The 19901-nt window shown below is 42.8% G+C and overlaps 1 protein-coding gene and 1 long non-coding RNA gene across 2 annotated transcripts in view; one reads left to right on the forward strand and one right to left on the reverse strand.

The window, feature by feature from the left end:
* LOC120878931 overlaps nucleotides 1–12388 on the forward strand; it is an 87018-nt gene extending 74630 nt beyond the window's left edge. Inside the window, exon 3 of the long non-coding RNA XR_005724667.1 lies at nucleotides 11459–12388. This is a non-coding gene — a long non-coding RNA (uncharacterized LOC120878931). The remainder of the gene's footprint in view (nucleotides 1–11458) is intronic.
* FER1L6 (fer-1 like family member 6) overlaps nucleotides 1–19901 on the reverse strand; it is a 171101-nt gene that overhangs the window by 18396 nt on the left and 132804 nt on the right. The window contains exons 32-38 of the mRNA XM_040261856.1: nucleotides 19650–19775; nucleotides 14854–14981; nucleotides 10263–10433; nucleotides 6975–7135; nucleotides 4234–4376; nucleotides 843–931; nucleotides 287–385 (exon numbers count right to left, since the gene is read on the reverse strand). Of these exons, the coding sequence (XP_040117790.1) occupies nucleotides 287–385; nucleotides 843–931; nucleotides 4234–4376; nucleotides 6975–7135; nucleotides 10263–10433; nucleotides 14854–14981; nucleotides 19650–19775 (917 nt within the window). The remainder of the gene's footprint in view (nucleotides 1–286; nucleotides 386–842; nucleotides 932–4233; nucleotides 4377–6974; nucleotides 7136–10262; nucleotides 10434–14853; nucleotides 14982–19649; nucleotides 19776–19901) is intronic.

A 19901-nucleotide genomic window follows, 5' to 3' on the forward strand; every position in this document is an offset into this window, starting at 1 on the left:
CTGGGGTAAATGTATTTTGAACGTCATTCAAAAAGTTTAGGCATTCAACATTTAACAGGAAGAGACATTTATATAAACAAATTTTTCTCACAAAAATATTTCATGAGATAATCATTCTTAGTAAAATGACCAAATATTTGACAAAGAAAGTGACCTTTCTGACAAGGTGAGTAAGAAAGCCTCCTTTTGTGAGGTGTGGGTGGAGTGCCTTCATGAGGCATAGTTTAGTTGGGGGTTAAAGGGTGAACAGAAGGAAAGGGTGGATGGAGTTTGCTGGTGATCTTACCCTTTAACATAAATATCACTCGATTTTTGCCCTGTGAAGATATTCTCATCCTCCAAAATGACATCTTCTGTGTTCCAGATGGTTACTCTCAGTTCATACCTGGGATAAGGGAAGGGAGACGTAGGTTGAAGACCCTGGAGGTTGAGTCGATTGGTGTCTATGTGATTCTGGTATTGCTTTTGAGTCTATAAGCTTCCTCGACTTTACCAAGTTCAAAATATTAAGACTTAAGGTCTTCGTTCCATCAAAACCAAGTGTCCCAGCTGGAATCATCAAGAATATGAATTTCTCTGAGCAGATCCCCCTTCCATTAACCAACATTTTTCAGAAAGTGGAAGAATGTTGACACACAGGGCTCTTACCATAAAACAGGGGCCACTATTTCCATCCCCATTGCTACTATTACCACCACCACTCAGCTCCTGATGTAACTGACCAGGTGGAAAGTCAGGCATGATTATCAGGTGTCAGCTGATCGATGTAATGTGTCAGACACCAGGTCTTTTAGTCTGCCACCACGGTCTCTTTCCTTGAAGATGAGGTTGCAACTACTTACCCTTTGGGTTTCCTTGGAGAAATGTCAACAGGAGGTCCAGGCTGAGGCATATCTTCAGGAAACATATCCACCCACATCTGCAGACGGCCCTTGTTAAGAAAAGAAGACTCTAGCTTTTTGGGGGAAAGTGTGGTTACCACATGGACACTGACCACTCACAGTTTTAACAGATCCCTTTACTAGGGTTGAGTCTCTGGTGGCTCAGATGGTAAAGAATCCGCCTGCAATGCAGGAAACGTAAGAGACTTGGGTTCGATCCCTGGATGAGGAAGATACCCTGGAGAAGGGAATGGCAACCCACTCCAGTATCTGTGTCTGGAGAATTACATGAACAGAGGATCTTGGTGTGCTACAGTCCATGGGGTTGCAAAGAGTCAGACATGACTGACATACTAACACTTTCACTTTACTAGGAATAGTTATTAGGTAAATATAATATAATAATATTATCCATACTGTATTTAGAATATTTGTTGACAAAGACAGAACTTACATTTTTATTAAAAATTTGAGCATATATCAAGAGAAGGGCAAACCTTATTGAGCACCTACTATGTGGTAGAGGCAGCCCTGTGCAATTGAAAGCATTGTCTCATTAATGCCTCCAATATCTCCACTAGGCAGAAATTCCTACTTGGCAGATGAGAAATGTCTTGCACATATTTACACAGGCAATATATAGCAGAGCCTGGATTCAAATCTTATCTGCTGACTCTATAGCGACCTGGCTTTTCTTACCAACCCCTAAGGATTACAGAGATTCTACTATCTGTCAGAAGTATCATGCTTCATTGCCTCCAATGTACCTTAACATCCACCAGCTCCACCAATGCTCACCCTAGCCATAAGAAAGTAAGGTTCAGAGAAGTCAAAGAAATTATCCAAAGTCCTGTGGCTAATTAGTGATAGAATAGGACCTTCCATCCATTGCTCCGGACTCCATACACCAAAATGTACCATTTCAAGGGATTTGAAGGCCCAGGTGGGAAGAAGGTCCAGTGGATTCTGTGTTCAGCTCTGTTGCATGTACTCTAAGTGCTCTGTCAGCACAGGCAAAAAGGTGAGTGATCAGCAAAGGCTGGGATGGTCAGGGAAAATTTTATATGAAGTAAGTGGGGCTGTCAACAGAGTGGGGAGGATTCGTAGGATTTGGGTGAAAGAGGAGCTTTGGCTAGGGGGACAAAAAGAGGATTTCCAGAGGAAGGGACAATGTAAGCAAAGAGCTAGCATTTGGGAAGTGATGAACCAATTCTGGGCTTCCCTGATAGCTCAGTTGGTAAAGAATCCACCTGCAATGCAGGAGACCCTGGTTCGATTCCTGGGTCGGGAAGATCCACGGAGAAGAGATAGGCTACCCACTCCAATTCAATGAAGGATTATATTCCTAGGGTCTCTAAAGAGACATTATGTGCTCAGTGGCTCAGCTGTGTCTGACTCTTCACAACCCTTTGGACTGTAGCCCACCAGGCTCCTCTGTCCATGGACTTTTCCAGGCAACAGACATTAACATTCACCTTTAACCAAGAAGCCACATCTGACAGGCAAAATGAGGGATGCTGCTGCTGCTGCTGCTAAGTCGTGTCCGACTCTGTGCGACCCCAGAGACAGCAGCCCACCAGGCTCCCCTGTCCCTGGGATTCTCCGGGCAAGAACACTGGAGTAGGCTGCCATTTCCTTCTCCAGTGCATGAAAGTGAAAAGTGAAAGTGAAGTCACTTAGTCGTGTCCGACTCGTAGCGACCCCACAGACTGCAGCCCACCAGGCTCTTCCGTCCATGAGCTTTGCCAGGCAAGAGTACTGGAGTGGGTTGCCATTGCCTTCTCCGAAAATGAGGGATGCCAGTAACCAAAAGATTTCAAAGATCTTGGAGTAAATCTTGAGAAATAACCATAAGCTTCTACAGTTGATAAAAGTGCATTCTTTCCAGATACTCCCACACATGCTAGTGTGATCAGCAAAGGCTGGGATGGTCAGGGAAAATTTTATATGAAGTAAGTGGGGCTGTCAACAGAGTGGGGAGGATTCGTAGGATTTGGGTGAAGGAGGAGCTTTGGCTAGGGGAACCTAGTGAGACTAGGTTTATATTCCACCATGCCTGGGATAGCAGGGAGGGCCTTCCTGCCCCATTATAGTCAAGCTCACTTGCTTTGCCCAGACAACACAGTGAGTGAATTCAGAGCTGGGACAGAACTAGGGACTCAAGCTGTCTGGGTTAAATCCCAGCTCTGTGTTGTGCTGTTCTTAGTTGCTCAGTCATGACCAACTCTTTGGAACTCCATGGACTGTAGCCTGCCAGCCTCCTCTGTCCATGGGGATTCTCCAGGCAAGAATACTGGAGTGGGTTGCCATGCCCTCCTCAAGGGGATCTTCCCAACCCAGGGATTGAATCTAGGTCTCCTCCACTGTAGGTGAATTCTTTACCATCTGATCCACCAGGGAAGCCCAAGGACACTGGAGTAGGTAGCTTATCCCTTCTCCAGGGGATCTTCCCAACCCAGGAATTAAATGGGGGTCTCCTGCATTGCAGGCAGATTGTTTACCAGCTGAGTAACTTTGTGCAAGTTACTTAAACTCTCCTAACCACAATTTCTTAAAAGTAAGGATCATAATAATTTCATCTGAGGCTATATTAAGAAATAAGGCTTAGGTGATCCCTACACCTCTGTTTGTCCAGGAAAACCCTGGTGTGGGCCCTTTGTAGCAGCTTAATTATTAATAATGCCCTCTTTTATTCTCAAAATGGCCATAATATGGATAAATATATCCTTGGTTATCCCTTATCTTCATAAGGGGTCTAGGACATTAAAAGTTTCTTAATAAAGGTATTTTATTTTCCCTTCCAACTCATAACAGATCTCTAGTTATCTTCCACACAGCTTGTTTTTGCTAATTCTTCAACGTAAGCCTCCATCTATTGCCCCTCTGGGAAAACTAGTGGGCTGTGTGGTTACTGATAGATTTTGGACAAGTTCTTGGGTACATCAAATGGGTTTTGAACTTTCTTAAATGCCAATATTCTTCTGAAAGAATTTGATTACTCAAATCATAAAAAGGAAAGAGCAATAAATCCAACTCTGATTTTAGGGCAGAGTTTCTCAATCTTAGCCTTCACTTGGGGCTGAATAATTCTTTCTTGTGGGGGCTGCCTGGTGCAAAATAGGGTCAAAATAGGATGTTTAGCAGCATCTCTGACCTCTTCCCACTAGAAGCCAGTAGCACCCTCACCCACTTGAGACAACCAAAAATATCAATATTTCAGACATTGCTAAATGTCAGGCTAGGAGGGAGAAAAATTGTCCCTGGTTGGGAACCATTACTATATGGCACAAACAAGATTAACTTTTAGGGCAAAAGTCTCATTTGTTGGGGATGAACATTTCTTGGCCACTACCTGCTCCATTCCAGGCTTATCCTTGTGGTACAGTGGCCGTGTTTCTATGTGCTCAGGAACCAGCTTACACCCAACCTCTGGAATATCCTCCCAAGAGTGTAAAACTCTGAGGGCCAAGTGCTCATACGACTCCACCGTCTCATCTGCATGGAAGAGAGAAAAATAAAGGGACTTGTCAGATGCATGTTCCTGTAAGGGGACAGTGATGAACTGTCAGATACATTTTCAAACACTCCCTTAAGGAGTTTGAAAGGTTTGTTTAAACATACAAGTAGAGAGAAAATATACAGGTAGAGAGAAGAGATAGCAAAAAAGAAATAGGACAAATAAAATGGAAAGAGGTGGGAGTAGAGTGGTGGGAGGGGGAAAGAGGGTGAAAGTTAAGAGAGTGAATCTATCTATGAAATAGACTCAGAGACTTAAAGATCAGGCTTGTGGTTGCCAAGGGGAAGAGGGCTAAGGGGGATGGACCGGGAGTTTGGGTTTGGTAGATGCAAGCCTGTTTAGAATAGGTCCTACTGTATAACACAAGGGACTATAGCCAGTCTTCTGGGATAAATTATAATGAAAAAGAATATTCTTAAAATGTGTATATGTGTATAACTGAGGAAAGACTTTGCTGTATAGCAGAGACCTGGCTTTTCTTACCAACTTTGCTATATAGCAGAGACTGGCACAATGCTGTAAATTAACTATACATCAATTAAAAAGATAAATTAATTAAGAAAAAAGTTAAGAGATTGGGAAATGAGATTGGGTTGACCAGAGGACTCAGAGCACAGTCAGGGTCTTGGAGTACAGGACTCCCTTCACCCGTTGAATCAGACTCCTTCAGTCTGTGAATCACAAACTTGGCTTCAAGGGACAAGAGAGGGTACTTTTTCTGGAGACATAAAGCTATTTGCTAACACTATGGTGGGAGAGGGCCCAGGGGGTCAGAGTGCCCCCAAATGAGGTGGTGAAATAAACATAATATGTGCTCATTGATGTCTTATGACTCTTCTCATTATTGCTTGAGATCTCTCACTCCTACCAACACCTACTCAGGGAAAAGATTCTCTGATGTATCATTTTATTTTTAAAAAAGGTAACTCATGATAAAAACTATTGGTAGAAAAAACACTTGCCAAATAAGACAAAAATTGTTGAAAGAATAAAATCTTCTTGACAAACTTTAGAATGGCCAAATTTGACATAGGAAAGTTGAACCTGGTTTAAGCAAAGAAATAAAAAGCTACCAAGAGAATCTTCCAACAGCAGTAATTATAGTCAGTAAAAGTCGATAGGGATGAACAAGTAATTGATGAATTAAATCTTTGTCATAAAGTTTAATCAGTCAAGAACTGATCTTGATGAACATAATTTCAGGTTTTTGGTGGGCAAATAAATTGTTTAATCATGAAATGCAGAATAGTGACCAAGGGACTAAATTGGCTTAATAGAGTATATGGTGAAAAAGTATTTTTCTCACAGAAATTAATCTATATCATTAATACACTAAATGTCAATAACTCTGCATGACAAAAACCTCTTAGAATTTCTTGGAGCCAAAACAAGGTAAAAAAGAAATCTTAAAAAGAAATCATTAAAGTGGTGGGATCAACAGAGTGTCAAAACATCCTATAGCATGTACATTGGAGAAGGAAATGGCAACCCACTCCACTGTTCTTGCCTAGAGAATCCTGTGGACAGAGGAGCCTGGTGGGCTGCTATCCATGCGGTTGCAGTCGGACACGACTGAAGTGACTTAGCATGCATGCATGCACTGGAGAAGGAAATGGCAACCCACTCCAGTTCTTGCCTGGAGAATCCCAGGGACAGAGAAGCCTGGTGGGCTGCCGTCTGTGGGGTCACACAGAGTCGGACACGACTGAAGCAACTTAGCAGCAGCAGCAGCAGCATGTACATAATTTGGCTTTTTGCATCAGAAGCACTGCACCATATATAGGTAATCTTTAAGCATCAGATGGATAGGTGTGATAGTACAGGAATGGTTTTATATCCTTAAAGGGTTTTTTTTTTCTCATCCTAAATTTATGAAAGGGTTTCCGGGGTCCTCCTGATATGTTCTATGTTGCTCATATGGAAAAATCTATTTCTTGGTGTTGGAAAAGGAGAGTTGTTGGTGTAACGCTTATGGGGGCGATTTGAGTTGTGTCCAAGTATTTATTCTACATAATATTCATTTTAAGGTATTGTCTATCTTCTGACACAACAATTCTGCTTCTCTGATATGTACTGTAGACTCATCAGAAATATGCAAAAATATGTGTAAGGAGGTTCATGCAAGCATTAAGTGACACCATAAAAATGGACAAAGGAAATGTCACAGCCATAAAATAGAAGATAATCAAAGATAGTTTCAAAGAACAAAGGAGAATTGTCATAATCTATTGGAAGTAGAAAAGGCAGAGTACAAAACTCTCTCTCTCTCTCTCTCTCTATATATATATATATATATATATGGTATATTAACGTACCATATATATAGCATATTTAAAATTATGTAAAAATGAGGCATATTGCATGCACACACACACACCCACACACACTGTGAAGAAATATACCACCATGCATCATCATTATCTCTGAATTTGGGGATCACAAGTGATCTCCATCCTCCTCAGTACTTTTCCACGCATTAACTTTACAGTAGATGACCATTGCCTTCAGTCATCAATACCACTGAAAGTAGGCTTTTCAAAAGAACCACTTCAGCAGGATACATCATGGGGAGTTACCCGTGTCCTCCTCGGTAAAGGTTGTTTTTCCAGAAAAGACCTGGTTTCCTATCTGTATTTGCCCAGGGCGGAAGTAGGGACCATCCAGCTTGCTGTCTTTGCAGAGCTTGGCAAGGATTTCGGTAGGTTTGGATGTGTCTCGCCAGGCATTGTATCCTTCTCTGAAAAGTGGACAAAGGACAGAGGGTGAGGTCTGGGCTTTTTCAGGAGCCGCCCCCCAAGATGTCTGTGAAAGGACCACCTAAGTATGACCTGTGTGCTGTCCTTTAGCTTTAACTTGACATTCTACATGCTTGGGGCTAGTGGTTTTGTTTTTGTTTATTTTGCTTTCTCTCTTTTCTGGTCAATACCTCTGCATATGTGTGCTTGTATGAAAGGCAGAACTTTGGAATAGCTAGATAGAACATTTCTTTTCAGGTAGTTTCATATATATTTTTTAAAACAAATGCATCCGTTAAAAAACTGAAGTGAAATTCACATAACAAAATTGGCTATTAAAAGTTGACCAATTTGGTGGGATTTAGTATATTCATGGAGAAGGCAATGGCAACTCACTCCAGTATTCTTGCCTGGAAAATCCCATGGACAGAGGAGCCCCTTAGGCTGCAGTCCCTGGGGTTGCAGCGCGTCAGACACGACTGAGCGGCTTCGTTTTCACTTTTCACTTTCATGCATTGGAGAAGGAAATGGCAACCCATTCCAGTGTTCTTGCCTGGAGAATCCCAGGGATGGGGGAGCCTGGTGGGCTGCCGTCTCTGGGGTCGCACAGAGTCGGACACGACTGAAGCAACGCAGCAGCAGCAGTAGTATATTCATAATGTTGTGCAACCGCTACCTCTATCTAGTGCCAAAAAATTTTTTTATCACTACAAAAGAAAACTTGCTACCCTTTTAGCAGTCACTCCTCATTCCCTGTGCCCAGGCTAGCCTTTGGCAATCAGCAATGTGCTCTCTGTCTCTATGGATTTCTTTGCAGGTAGTTTTGGTTTAGTTTGTCCTGTCACTAGCAGGATAGCTATTTGGCTGCTACTTCTAAGAAAGTCAAGCTCATTCTTCTAGTTTCTCTGCTTCTTTCCTCCCTTCTCCTCCTCTTCCAAAATCATACTGTAGACTTACATCCCGGCAGGAAGTCTTGATGTGCCATTTCTCTATTCAGTCATTTCCTAGTGGTGAGTTTCCAGATCTTTCCAACCCCTTCTTTCCTTAAAAACAAGCTATTTGGTTCAAAAAAAATCATTAACTTGCAATGAGATGCTCCCTAGGAACCATGATTGAGATAAGCTTGGATTTCTCTGCTCCCTGGGATGCGGGATTCATCAGAATTTAATCCATTTAAACATTGAAAAAAACCAAAACATGGCTGTAAAACAGTTTTACTACCTTGGTTCAGAAATATGAAGATCCTGAAAAAGATTCCAAGCCAGGCCCATACATAGACCTTCCCAGAAATAGGTGTTCTTGTCTATTTTTAAGACTTCAGTGAACAACTTACCTGACTAAACTATTTTGATACCTGGTAATTCCACTGTCAGGAAGTTCATCTGAACAGAAGACACACTACGTTTATGTGTGGTTTCCTTTACTGACTTCACAGTGCACACAGCTAATCATTCTCTGAATGGTACCCTCTCAGGTACTTGAGAATGATATAAATACCCCAGAAGGCTTCTACATTCACTGAAGTCCTCAGACTGAAATGGCATGCTCGGCTCAGAGAACAGGCCAGCACTAGGGACTTGTCTGAAAATCATTCCGTGGAGGAAATAGATGCTTTGGACTATGTTAATGAGAGTCTAAATTGGTCCACCCCTTCTGGAGAGACATCTAGATGTTATTATTAAAAGTTTTAAAAGTGTGCATTCCTTTCAATGGAATAAATCCATGCCTATGGGTGAACACTGAATGAATTATCAGAAAGGTTTGCAATGGCTTTGTATGGTAATGCTCATAGCAGCAATATTTCTAATAGAATAAGGAAGAAAAATGTAAATGCCCTGAAATTCAAGAAGGGAAACTGGTTATATAATTGTACAATAAATTTATATAAGGGAATACCAGAGAACTGTTAAAATAATGATTCTGAAGAATATTTAATATCATAGAATGCTTATGATATAACATATAAATGTAACAAGAAGCTTAGGAAATTGCATGGTTAGTATGAGTCCAACTCTGGGAGGAAATAACATAGAAAAAGAGCTTCTCTGATGTCTCAATGGGTAAAGAATCTGCTCGCAAGGCAGGAGACAGGATACACAGGTTCGATCTCTGGATTGGAAAGATACCCTGGAGGAGGAGCGCATGGCAACCCACTCCAGTATTCTTGCCTGGAGAATCCCATGGACTCAGGAGCCTGGTGGGCTACAGCCCAAAGGGTCACAAAGAGTCAGACACAACTGAGCAACTATACACGCATGCAGCATAGAAAAAATACTGAAAGGAAATACATACACATTTTTAATATAAGTTTTATCTGTGAGTGAAATAATTTGAGCATCATTTTGTACTTTCTGTATTTCCTAAATTTTCTACAAGGAATATATGTTACTTTATATTCAAAAATATTTCTAAAATTACAACATGGAAGCCTAATGGATGTTTTTATATAGCTGATATTTATAAGAATTTTCTCTTAAGATATCAAATAAGCCATACTTTAAAAAAGAGTAAACTCTGGGAGTTGGTGATGGACAGGGAGACCTGGCATGCTCTGGTTCGTGGGGTTGCAAAGAGTCGGATACGAGTGAGCAACTGAAATGAACTGAACTGAAAAAAAGAAATCTAGTATACATTCTAAAATTAAGCAGAGCTCAAAAACCTTTTTAAAGAGAGAGACTTGGATCCACTTCTCCCTCATGTGTTAAGATGGGAATAACACCTCAATGGGTTTTGAGGAAAACTGAATTAGATATACCATGTGAAGTATGTGGTATATTTTAAGTACTTGTGAGTGTTGGTTGTAATTAACTAGGATATTGGCATTTGTGTTATGAAAATCATACTTCTAGCATCATTCCCCACTGAGAACTCAGTCCACCAGGTCCAGCTAATCAACTGAACAAACACAATTCAACTCTTGACTTGAAGAATCTGCCCTGGGTTCCAAATCAGTGTTGCCTCCTCGGCCCCAAATACCCTCAAGGGCAGTGAGCAGTTTCCATGTCAGCTGTGAGCCCTGCTGACATGGAGCCCATCTGACATATTAAAACTGAGTCTTAGGTGGTCTTCCCAGCGCCTGGGCTGCAGCCTCAGGACACCAACAATGACTCCACAGGAGGAAGAACTTACATCTCGTACTGACTCTGCAAGCCACAGATGGCTCGGTGTTTGCTGTAGAACCGGTTCTCAAGGTCAATCCTGGTCTCACCAATGAGGTCGTCCGTCCCAATCAAGTCATGGTCGTAGATCAGCACAGAGAGCAAGGACTCCTTTGGGAACGTGGCCTGGATCTCAAATGACCTGCCATCAAAGCAGAGGCTTTAGGAATCAACAGCATTTGGTGCTGCAGAGAACTTTTTCCTGTTTCACTTTTAGCTTGCCTACAGTCCATTGTTATTCACTCACTAAGTCGTGTCCAACTCTTTGTGACTCCATGGACTGCTGTCCAGGCTCCCCTGTCCCTCACTATCTCCTGGAGCCTGCTCAAACTCATATCCATTGAGTCAGGGATGCTATCCAACCATCTCATCCTCTGCTGCCCCCTTCTCCTCTTGCCTTCAATCTTTCCCAGCATCAGGGTCTTTTCCAATGTGCTGGCTCTTTGCATCAAGTGGTTAAGTATTGGCCTACAGTCCATAGGAACTCACTAAACACTGAGCAACACAATTACTACTTAATGGATATTTATGTAGTTTAATTTTTCATTGAGATGCAAACAATTTCCAACCCTTTGGTCAATTTCCAGTACCCAATCATCTACTCTCTCATGGATCACATCTTATAGTCTCAACTAGGGTGACAGCAAGAGGAAGAACAAAGTCCTTAGATTTTGGTCTCAAACAGGACTGATTTCTAATCTTGATTTTGAATCAGCTACTTCCTGGTTATAAAACACTGGGAAAGTTATTTCAACTCTTTTGGCCTCTTTACATGTACACGAAGATAAATATGTCTTCTTTATAACATAGCATAGTGGTTAAATGGGATCTTGTTTATACAAAGCACAGATTTTACTTCCAGGCATTCAACTGGTGCCCAATAAATTGCCATTTCCTCTCCCCTCCATTGTTGATTCATCAGGGAATATCAGCTGGGTTTATTTGAGATGAAAATCCTATTGACGATGGAAAACCAGGAAAACATAGATGTGCAGGACTAGGATGTGTCTCTACAAGATTCTGAGCCCCTGGCGAACAGAGACCTGCCCTCCTCATCTCTGCATTGTTGGAGCCTGTACTTCAGCTGCAGAAAACAGACACAGTAAATGTTTCCTTGACTTGTGCAGGATCTCAGAAATCACCATATCCAATCTCTTCCTTTTATAGCTAAGGAAACTGAAGTCCAGAGAACACAGGGGACTGGCCTAAGATGACAGATCATGTCAAACTAAGATAAGTATCAGTTTCCTTCTCCTAATTCCATGCTCCTTCCACAATCCCACCCCAATGCAGTGTTGAGGGGAATAAGCATGATGTCGGATTTCCTGTATCAATGCGTTATCTGTTCTACTGAGCATGAGAGAAGGTAATTAAGAATTAAATTGGGAGTGTAGGCCTGCATTTTAGGCAAATGTGTTCTTAAAACACCAATGCTTCTCCAGCTGTTCTGACTCTGCTCTGGGACAACACAGGGAGGGTTGGTCTGGGAACAAAGGACAGAGAGGAGGCAGGGAGGAGAGGAGACTAGAGGGCCCGTTATTTCCCCAGTTGTCCTCAGGCCTGTCTGGGCTGTGGCCTTCAAGGTCAGGCCCACTTAGCCCAACTCTCACTCTCCAGAGTGGTAGGGAGAGCAATCACAGCATAGCCCAGAGCCAATTAACCCTCCCCAGAGAGAAAAATGCAGAGATGCTGGACAGCTCCTTGCCTGTAACTGACTGAGGCAGCCCTAGCAGGCCAGGGATACAGCTGTGCAGAAAATGAGTTCATTTCTTCCACCTGAAGACACAGTATTGCCTCCCTGGGTTTCCAAGATTTGGATTTGAAGCTGTAATGGATATTCTAGAGGCATCTCACCAGAAAGGCCCCAGCCACCTCTGAGCTTGGCCATCACCAAGCTGCTGCCACCAAGGAAAGACTTATTAAGTGTTTAACTGCCCCTGGCAACCATGACAGAGGACAGAGGGCTCAAATGTTCTGATCCGTCTTTCAGGATGGTGTGCTGTGCGCTCACTGGTTCACCTCTCCTGAATTTTCATTAGTGCTGTCCTTAGGAAAACTACCAAAGCAGCTTGCCGTGATTGGATCTCCAGTCACTCGGTGGGGAGTGGGTGGGTGGGGAATTAGACTTATACGAATGTGGATGTCAATGTGATACAACCTCTAGATACAATGTTGGTGTGAGAAAAGAGAATGCATCATGAAATGGGTAAAACCTGAGCCTTATAGAAACATTCAGAACTGTGAACCTTCAGAGAAAGGATGTCCCTTTGTTTCTTTGTCCCATTGTTCTTTATTCCTTCTTTTTTGATTCATATGTTCATTTGACATTTATGAGACATCATAATAGGTGTGATGTGTTTCAGGAGCTGTGGTTATTAAGAAAATGAGGAACCGCCAACTCTTTAGACATGTACCCCCTCAGGATAATGGGGTCCCCTGAAATCCCACTGAAAAATGACTGAAGGATTGTTTGCCCATTATTTATTCATTTGTTTATTCTATAATTCTACAGATACTCAAAGAGCATCTGCTCTAGGCCATGCCCAGTCCAAGATACTAGGGTTACAGCACTGAACAGACTTGAACGAGTCCCCACTGGAATGGGGCTCACATTCTAGTGGGGAGATGGGAAACAACCATAAACACATAATAAACGCACCAATTCATGCTAGAGGTTATGAAGAAAACTAAGGCAGGTCAGGGCCAGGGCATCAGGGGAGGAGCCTGCGACATCCTCTTATAAAGGGCTCAAAGAGGGGTTCCCCAGACCCCAGGCCAGGCACAAGAGCCCTCCATGGTCCCTCCTGGAACTTTGGAAGACTGAGCCAGCAGTATCTTTCCCTGAGTAACAATTAAATACACATCCAAGAAAGCATCCACACCTGGAGGGCTTCTGGAAGAGGCTCTGAAATGCCAGAGGTAGGAAGGAATATCCCATCAGCCTCTCCTTTGTTTACCACGGCCATAAATGGAGGTTATACAACCAGTCTAATTCATGGCACTGTGGTGAGAGCAGCTCATAAAAAGTGACTACAAAGCACTTGGCAAAATGAAGTGCTGGTTGCATAAACGGCAGGTAATGATAAAGGTCATCTCCGGATCAGGGAAGCAAGGGTACATTTCCTTAGCACATCGTTTTAATCATTCTCTTTAATCTGAACAAGCAAGATCATTTATTGTCTTATTTCCTGGGGAGCAATAAGATGTAAGAGGCTAGTTCTGATCAAATGTTAAAAGTTCCAAAGCGACCACAATTGTGTAAATGAATTTAAATGAGGTGGATAGAGATTTCATCCCATGGTCCTTGGGGCTCTGGGAAAAAAGGAATTAGATACACTTAAGATGTGTACTTGCTAAAATGATTATCAAGGTGAAGAGGAAGGAAGCCAATGCGTTCTGAGTAGCTACTATGCAATGTCATAGACAATGCTGGGTGCTTGTCATACTTAATCTTCTAAAGGCGTATGAGGGTCGATTTTCACTGTTATTGCTCTACAGATCAGAGAGGTTAAGCCATCTGTATGATGTGGCAAAGTGAAACCCGGGTGTGCTTGACTCCAGACTTAATGGCAGTCAGGCTCACAAACACAACCCTTTCAGAAGATAAATGGTGTGATGGGGTTGCTGAAGGGCTGCCCTCGTGGCTCTGCTGGTAAAGATTCCGCCGGCCATGTGGGAGACTTGGGTTCGATCCCTGGGTTGGGAAGATACCCTGGAGAAAGGAAAGACTACCCACTCCAGTATTCTGGCCTGGAGGAGGGTTGCTGAGAACTGGAGAATCCCTGGCTCACCTAAACATACACAAATGGAATGCCTTGTAAACACTTCGCAGGAAAACTGGGGGTGCAGTTCAACTTTTTGCCTGCAGTGTGCTGCATGCTACATCACTTCAGTCCTGTCCGGCTCTTTGCCACCCTATGGACCATGGCCCACCAGGCTCCTCTGTCCATGGGATTCTCCAGGCAAGAACAGTGGAGTGGGCTCCCTTGCCCTCCTCCAGAGGATCTTCCCAACCCAGGGACTGAACCCATGTCTCTTACGTGTATCTCATCTGCAGGTAGGATCTTTACCACTAGCGCCACCAGGGAAGCCCCAATGAACTGCAAAATGATACGATGCAAAAACCCCTTTGGTAACAGACAAAGACTAAACATCTGGCCCCTTCTCTTCTACTTATGAGAGGTGTGAACCTGACCAAGTTTCTAAACTGCTCTGGGCCTTGATTATCTGGTCTGTAAAAAGGAACTCTCTTCAAGGCAGAAGGCTGAACTTGAAGACTGTTCAAGGGGCCTCTTACATTTGAGATCTGGGAAAATCATTATTGGAAACCATGGGTGTGAAGATCATGCACAACCAAATTGCTAAAGAAACCAAGGAAAGAATCCAGGCCTTCCTCATGAATATTGGCTTGATTGGCTGTTATCATGAGCAGGAGCCAGCATTTAATCTGCACTGTGTACTCAGACCCACACCACTCTCTACATACCAAGCCTACTCTCAAAGAAACACCACATGTGCAAACACAGAGAGGACAGTGCAATGACACTCAGATGGCCACTGACCTTCCAAATACTGGGTTCAGCTGTTTAGGGATGTATTTGTCCCGGTCTTTGATTTCAGTTTTGCCAAGCTTGATCACAATGTAGGGATCCGATTTGCCATCTGGATCAGCTGGACTAAGATTAAATGCCTGGAGAAGAGGAAAAAAAAAATCCTTCAGTCCAGTGGTTCTCAACACTGTGCACAGGGACCACCCGGGAATTTTAAAAAATACTGATGCCTGAATTCTATCCTAAAGAATTGATGCTTTTGAACTGTGGTGTTGGAGAGGACTCTTGAGAGTCCCTTGGACTGCAAGGAGATCCAACCAGTCCATCCTAAAGGAAATCAGTCCTGAATATTCACTGGAAGGACTGATGCTGAAGCTGAAACCTCAATACTTTGGCCAACTGATGCAAAGAACTGACTCATTTGAAAAGACCCTGATGCTGGGAAAGATTGAGGGTGGGAGGAGAAGGGGACAACAGAGGATGAGATGGTTGGAGCATCACTGACTCAATGGACATGAGTTTGAGTAAACTCTGGGAGTTGGTAATGGACAGGGAGGCCTGGCGTGATGCGATTCATGGGGTCACAAAGAATTGGACAGGACTAAGTGACTGAACTGAACTGAGTTCTATCCCCAGATATTTAATTGTTCCTGGACTTTGAGATTTTTTAGATGCTTCCTAGATGATTCGGCCTAAGATCATGGCATCTGGTCCCATCATTTCATGGGAATTAGATGGGGAAGCAGTGGAAACAGTGTCAGACTTTATTTTGGGGGGCTCCAAAATCACTGTGGATGGTGATTGCAGCCATGAAATTAAAAGACGCCTACTCCTTGGAAGGAAAGTTATGACCAACCTAGATAGCATATTCAAAAGCAGAGACATTACTTTGTCCACAAAGGTCTGTCTAGTCAAGGCTATGGTTTTTCCAGTGGTCATGTATGGATGTGAGAGTTGGACTGTGAAGAAAGATGAGTGCTGAAGAATTGATTCTTTTGAACTGTGGTGTTGGAGAAGACTCTTGAGAGTCCCTTGGACTGCAAGGAGATCCAACCAGTCCATTCTAAAGGAGATCAGCCCTGGGATTTCTTTGGAAGGAATGATGCTAAAGCTGAAACTCCAGTACTTTGGCCACCTCATGAGAAGAGTTGACTCACTGGAAAAGACTCTGATGCTGGGAGGGATTGGGGGCAGGAGGAGAAGGGGACGACAGAGGATGAGATGGCTGGATGGCATCACTGACTCGATGAACGTGAGTCTGAGTGAACTCCTGGAGTTGGTGATGGACAGGGAGGCCTGGCGTGCTGCGATTCATGGGACCACAAAGAGTCGTACACGACTAAGCAACTGAACTGAACTGAGATGATTCAGCCAAGTTTAAGAACCACTGGTTTAGCCTTTCCACTCGGCTGTTCAAAGTTTCCAGCTTTGCTCAAGTCCTGCTTTCTCTGGAGTTGTCTCCCCCAGTGGAAAGCACTGGTTGGGACAGAGTAAAGAGGAATCTGCTGGACGAGGAGGCAAAAGGCATGAATCTGAGTTCCAGTTCTAAGTAGTCATGTGATCTTGGACAAAACAAGTCATCTCTTTGAGATTCATCTGTAAAATTGTGGGCTAGACATAAAAGCTTCTCCTAAAACCAGTTGGTTTTGAAATGCATGAGCCCGTCAGTCTTGCATTGAGCGCTGGTCAGCTAAGTAACAATCCATTTCCATCGGGGAGGACCAGGGTAGGGAGATGGTGAGGAAAGATATGGAAAAGATGGAGAAAGCGTGGAGTTGAGAGCTGGATAAGAAACAGTCTTATTTTTAGGATTCTGTCCTACAGACAGAAAGGCATAAGCACATAAAGCTATAATTTCAAGGTTGTTCATTAGAATTGTTTAATAACTAAAAATAATGAACAACTTATACGTCAATTACTTAGGAAGAAACTCAATTCAAAATTGGCCCTTCCCCATTTTCACATCACCAAATTTATTTTTGTTGAAGTATAGTTGATTACATCACCAATTTTAATTCTTTATGTGGCAGTTAATCTCTAACATTTATCTTGCTTATTTATCTGTCTGTGGTTATTTTTATACCCTCCTAATCCTCATATCATCTCCAACTAGTTATTATCTCCATGAAAGCAAGACTACTATCTGTCTTGTTCATTACATTATCTCCAGGACTTAAGATAGGGTCTTCCCAATTTTGATGAGTGAATGAATGAATGGATACTATGTTAATTCAGTAAAACACTAGGTGGTTACTAAGAGAAATGAAAAAGACCTGATGAAGTGATCTAGAAAAATGTCCAAGGTACTTTACTAACAAAAGAAAGAAAATAGAAGATCAACATGTAATGCATGAAGTGGGACTCCATTAAATATATACCTGGATGTAGTTGTAGACAAGCGTAAATAGACAGAGATGTGTTTCCATAAAAAGAGTATATATGCGTAAGAAGGGTAAGCTATTTCTGAGGATGGAATTGCAGAATTGAGGGGATTTGATTTCTTTCTCCATGCAACTTTTAAGTAGTGTAATTTTTACTTCTTTGGTATTTTTATTAAATTAAGAAATTTCAAGGTTTCAATTATTTAATTAAATCAGTGTGAGAAAGCAAATCACACATAATCACTGTTACTAGAAATGTCAAGGAAAAACATTGGCTGCCTATCCTATGCCCTGAAACTCAGGGCTGACAGTCTCTGACTCTTCATTTGTTCAAGACCTGCCTGTGCTCCAGTTTCAGTCCCAGTCCTCCTTCCTCCATGCTGTTTCCTGAGCAGGAACCTGATGTGGGTTCTAGAGGGTGCCTGTATGTAAATATAGATATATGCATACACATATACATGTACGTATGTATACATATAAAAGTGTGCATCTAAAAGTGGTAGTTAGTTAGTGCAGGTATTTGCTAAATGAATACACAAATCATAATCCTTCTCTAGTCTCTGTGGTCCAAGAGATCTCTCCCTCTCCTTCGTCCTATACAGAGCCTATGTTCTATCTGATTCATGAAAAAGATGGCAGGGTTTCCTGTAGGGAGAAGAAATAGGTGTGGGCAGTAAGGTTTGAAAATGCTGTTGAAGAATCAAGCTGTTAAATCAGTTTCTTTGCTTCTGGAATTCTCAGAGCATTCAGCATGCTTATGAGCTTTATGTATCTCAGGGGTTGGACAAGGGAAATGAATTATTATTGCACAATATTTCCTCAAATTTATTGGAACACATGGTCTATTTCCTGAGGAATGCACATTAATTATCTCTCCCAAGACATGAATGATCTCTTGAACAAAATTTTGAGATTTATCTAAATTCTCCTGTGGCTGAGTATTTAATATAGACCACTAGCATTGCCAGTAACACTCTACAAGTACTTATCATCTTTCCAACTAGACCGTGACTTCCTTGAAGGCAAGGACTGTTTTGTTTTTTTTTCCCCATCACAACATCCTTAGTGATTAGAACATGCCTTGCACACGGTGGTCAGGATGACGATGGCAGTGCTACTAATAATGAGGGAAACATGAGAACTTCATGATGGAAAGTGGACATTTCATTCTACCTTAGCAATAAAGAATAATTCATCTTTGCTTTATGTTTCATTTCAGTTTCTTAAAAATATTTTATGCAATGTAAGCAAAAAGTTAATACACAATAAGATGGCTATAAATCAACTCCAAGGTCAGGAGATCAATACAAATGCATGAACCATGAAAGCTGAGCACATGGTCACTTTGATCAAGCACCAGATTTGGCCCCAAGCTTCCTGGCAATCAGGCTAAGAAGTCTCACAATGAAAGATCAGTGCCCTCACTGTCAGAAAGGAAGCCTAGGGCAGATAGTAGTTTTCTTGGAAATATACTGGAAATGAAATGTCTGACTGCAGCAGAGCAGAGGCATAGTTGGGTGGGAGCGGGAGGCTTGAGCAGCGGTGGCTGCCCTGTTCTGCCCTGGTTCTCTTCACTGCTGACTTGCCTGGGAGCTTCCTGCTTCAATGCCACTTGGTTCTCTGCTCAGCTAGCAGCCAACCACAGAGAGCAAACAGAGCTACACGGAGTGGTCCTGGCAGCTAGGGAATATTTTCGCTGAGTGACCCAGCAAATGTCCATGTTACCAAGCAAACTCTATTGTTCTTTAGCCGCTAAGTCACATCCACCAGGCTCCTCTGTCCATGGGATTTCCCAGGCAAGAATACCAGAGTAGGTTGCCAGTTCCTTCTCCAGCGGATTTTCCCAACCCAGGGATCGAACCCATGTCATCTGCATTGCAGGCAGATCCTTTACCTGTTAAGCCATCAGGGAAGCCCAACCAAACTTTATACCCCTTATTAAGGACTGCATTATGTTTTCTCAAAATTCCTGTGTCGAAGCTATAACCCCCAATGTGGTTGTATTTGGAGACAGGGCTTTTAGGGAGCTAATTAAGGTTAAACGAGGTCCTAAGGGTGGTGTCCTAAACTGGTAGAACCAGCGACCTTACAAGAAGAGGAAGACAACATATCTCCTCTCCTCTCTCTGTCTTTCTCCTTCTCTGTGTGTGTGGGTCTCTTTCTCCCTCACAAACACACACACAGACACACAGACACAAACACACACACAAAGGAAAGGCTTGTGAGGACACAGGAAGAGGGTGGCCATCTACAAGCCAGGAAGACATGCCTCACCAGAAGCCAGCTCTGGTGGCACCTTGATCATGGACCTCCAGCTTCCAGAACCGGAGAAAAGGAATGCTGTTTACATCACCCAGTCTATAATACTTTGTTGTGGCAGCTCTTGGTGATTCTGACAACCCCTCAGAGTAAACGAGGATGGCTCACCGCAACAATGTACACCCTGATCAGGACTTTGACGGGGTGGTTGGGTGGAATCCCTTGCTGGATTCTCAACTGCCCGCTGTCCTCGATGCTGGAATCCTCCAGGCTTTTGTAGATGCAGAAGGAGCCCTGGAACCACAAAGCACCACCCGTTGAAACAAGATGATATGCTCCACTGAAAACCATATAGGGCATAGTGCTGGGAATGAACCACAGCCTGGGATCCAGCAGGACCTGCGGTAGCTCTCCCCATGC

This window comes from Oryx dammah, unplaced genomic scaffold (genome assembly GCF_014754425.2).
Source record: "Oryx dammah isolate SB20612 unplaced genomic scaffold, SCBI_Odam_1.1 HiC_scaffold_19, whole genome shotgun sequence".
Taxonomy (NCBI): Eukaryota; Metazoa; Chordata; class Mammalia; order Artiodactyla; family Bovidae; genus Oryx; species Oryx dammah.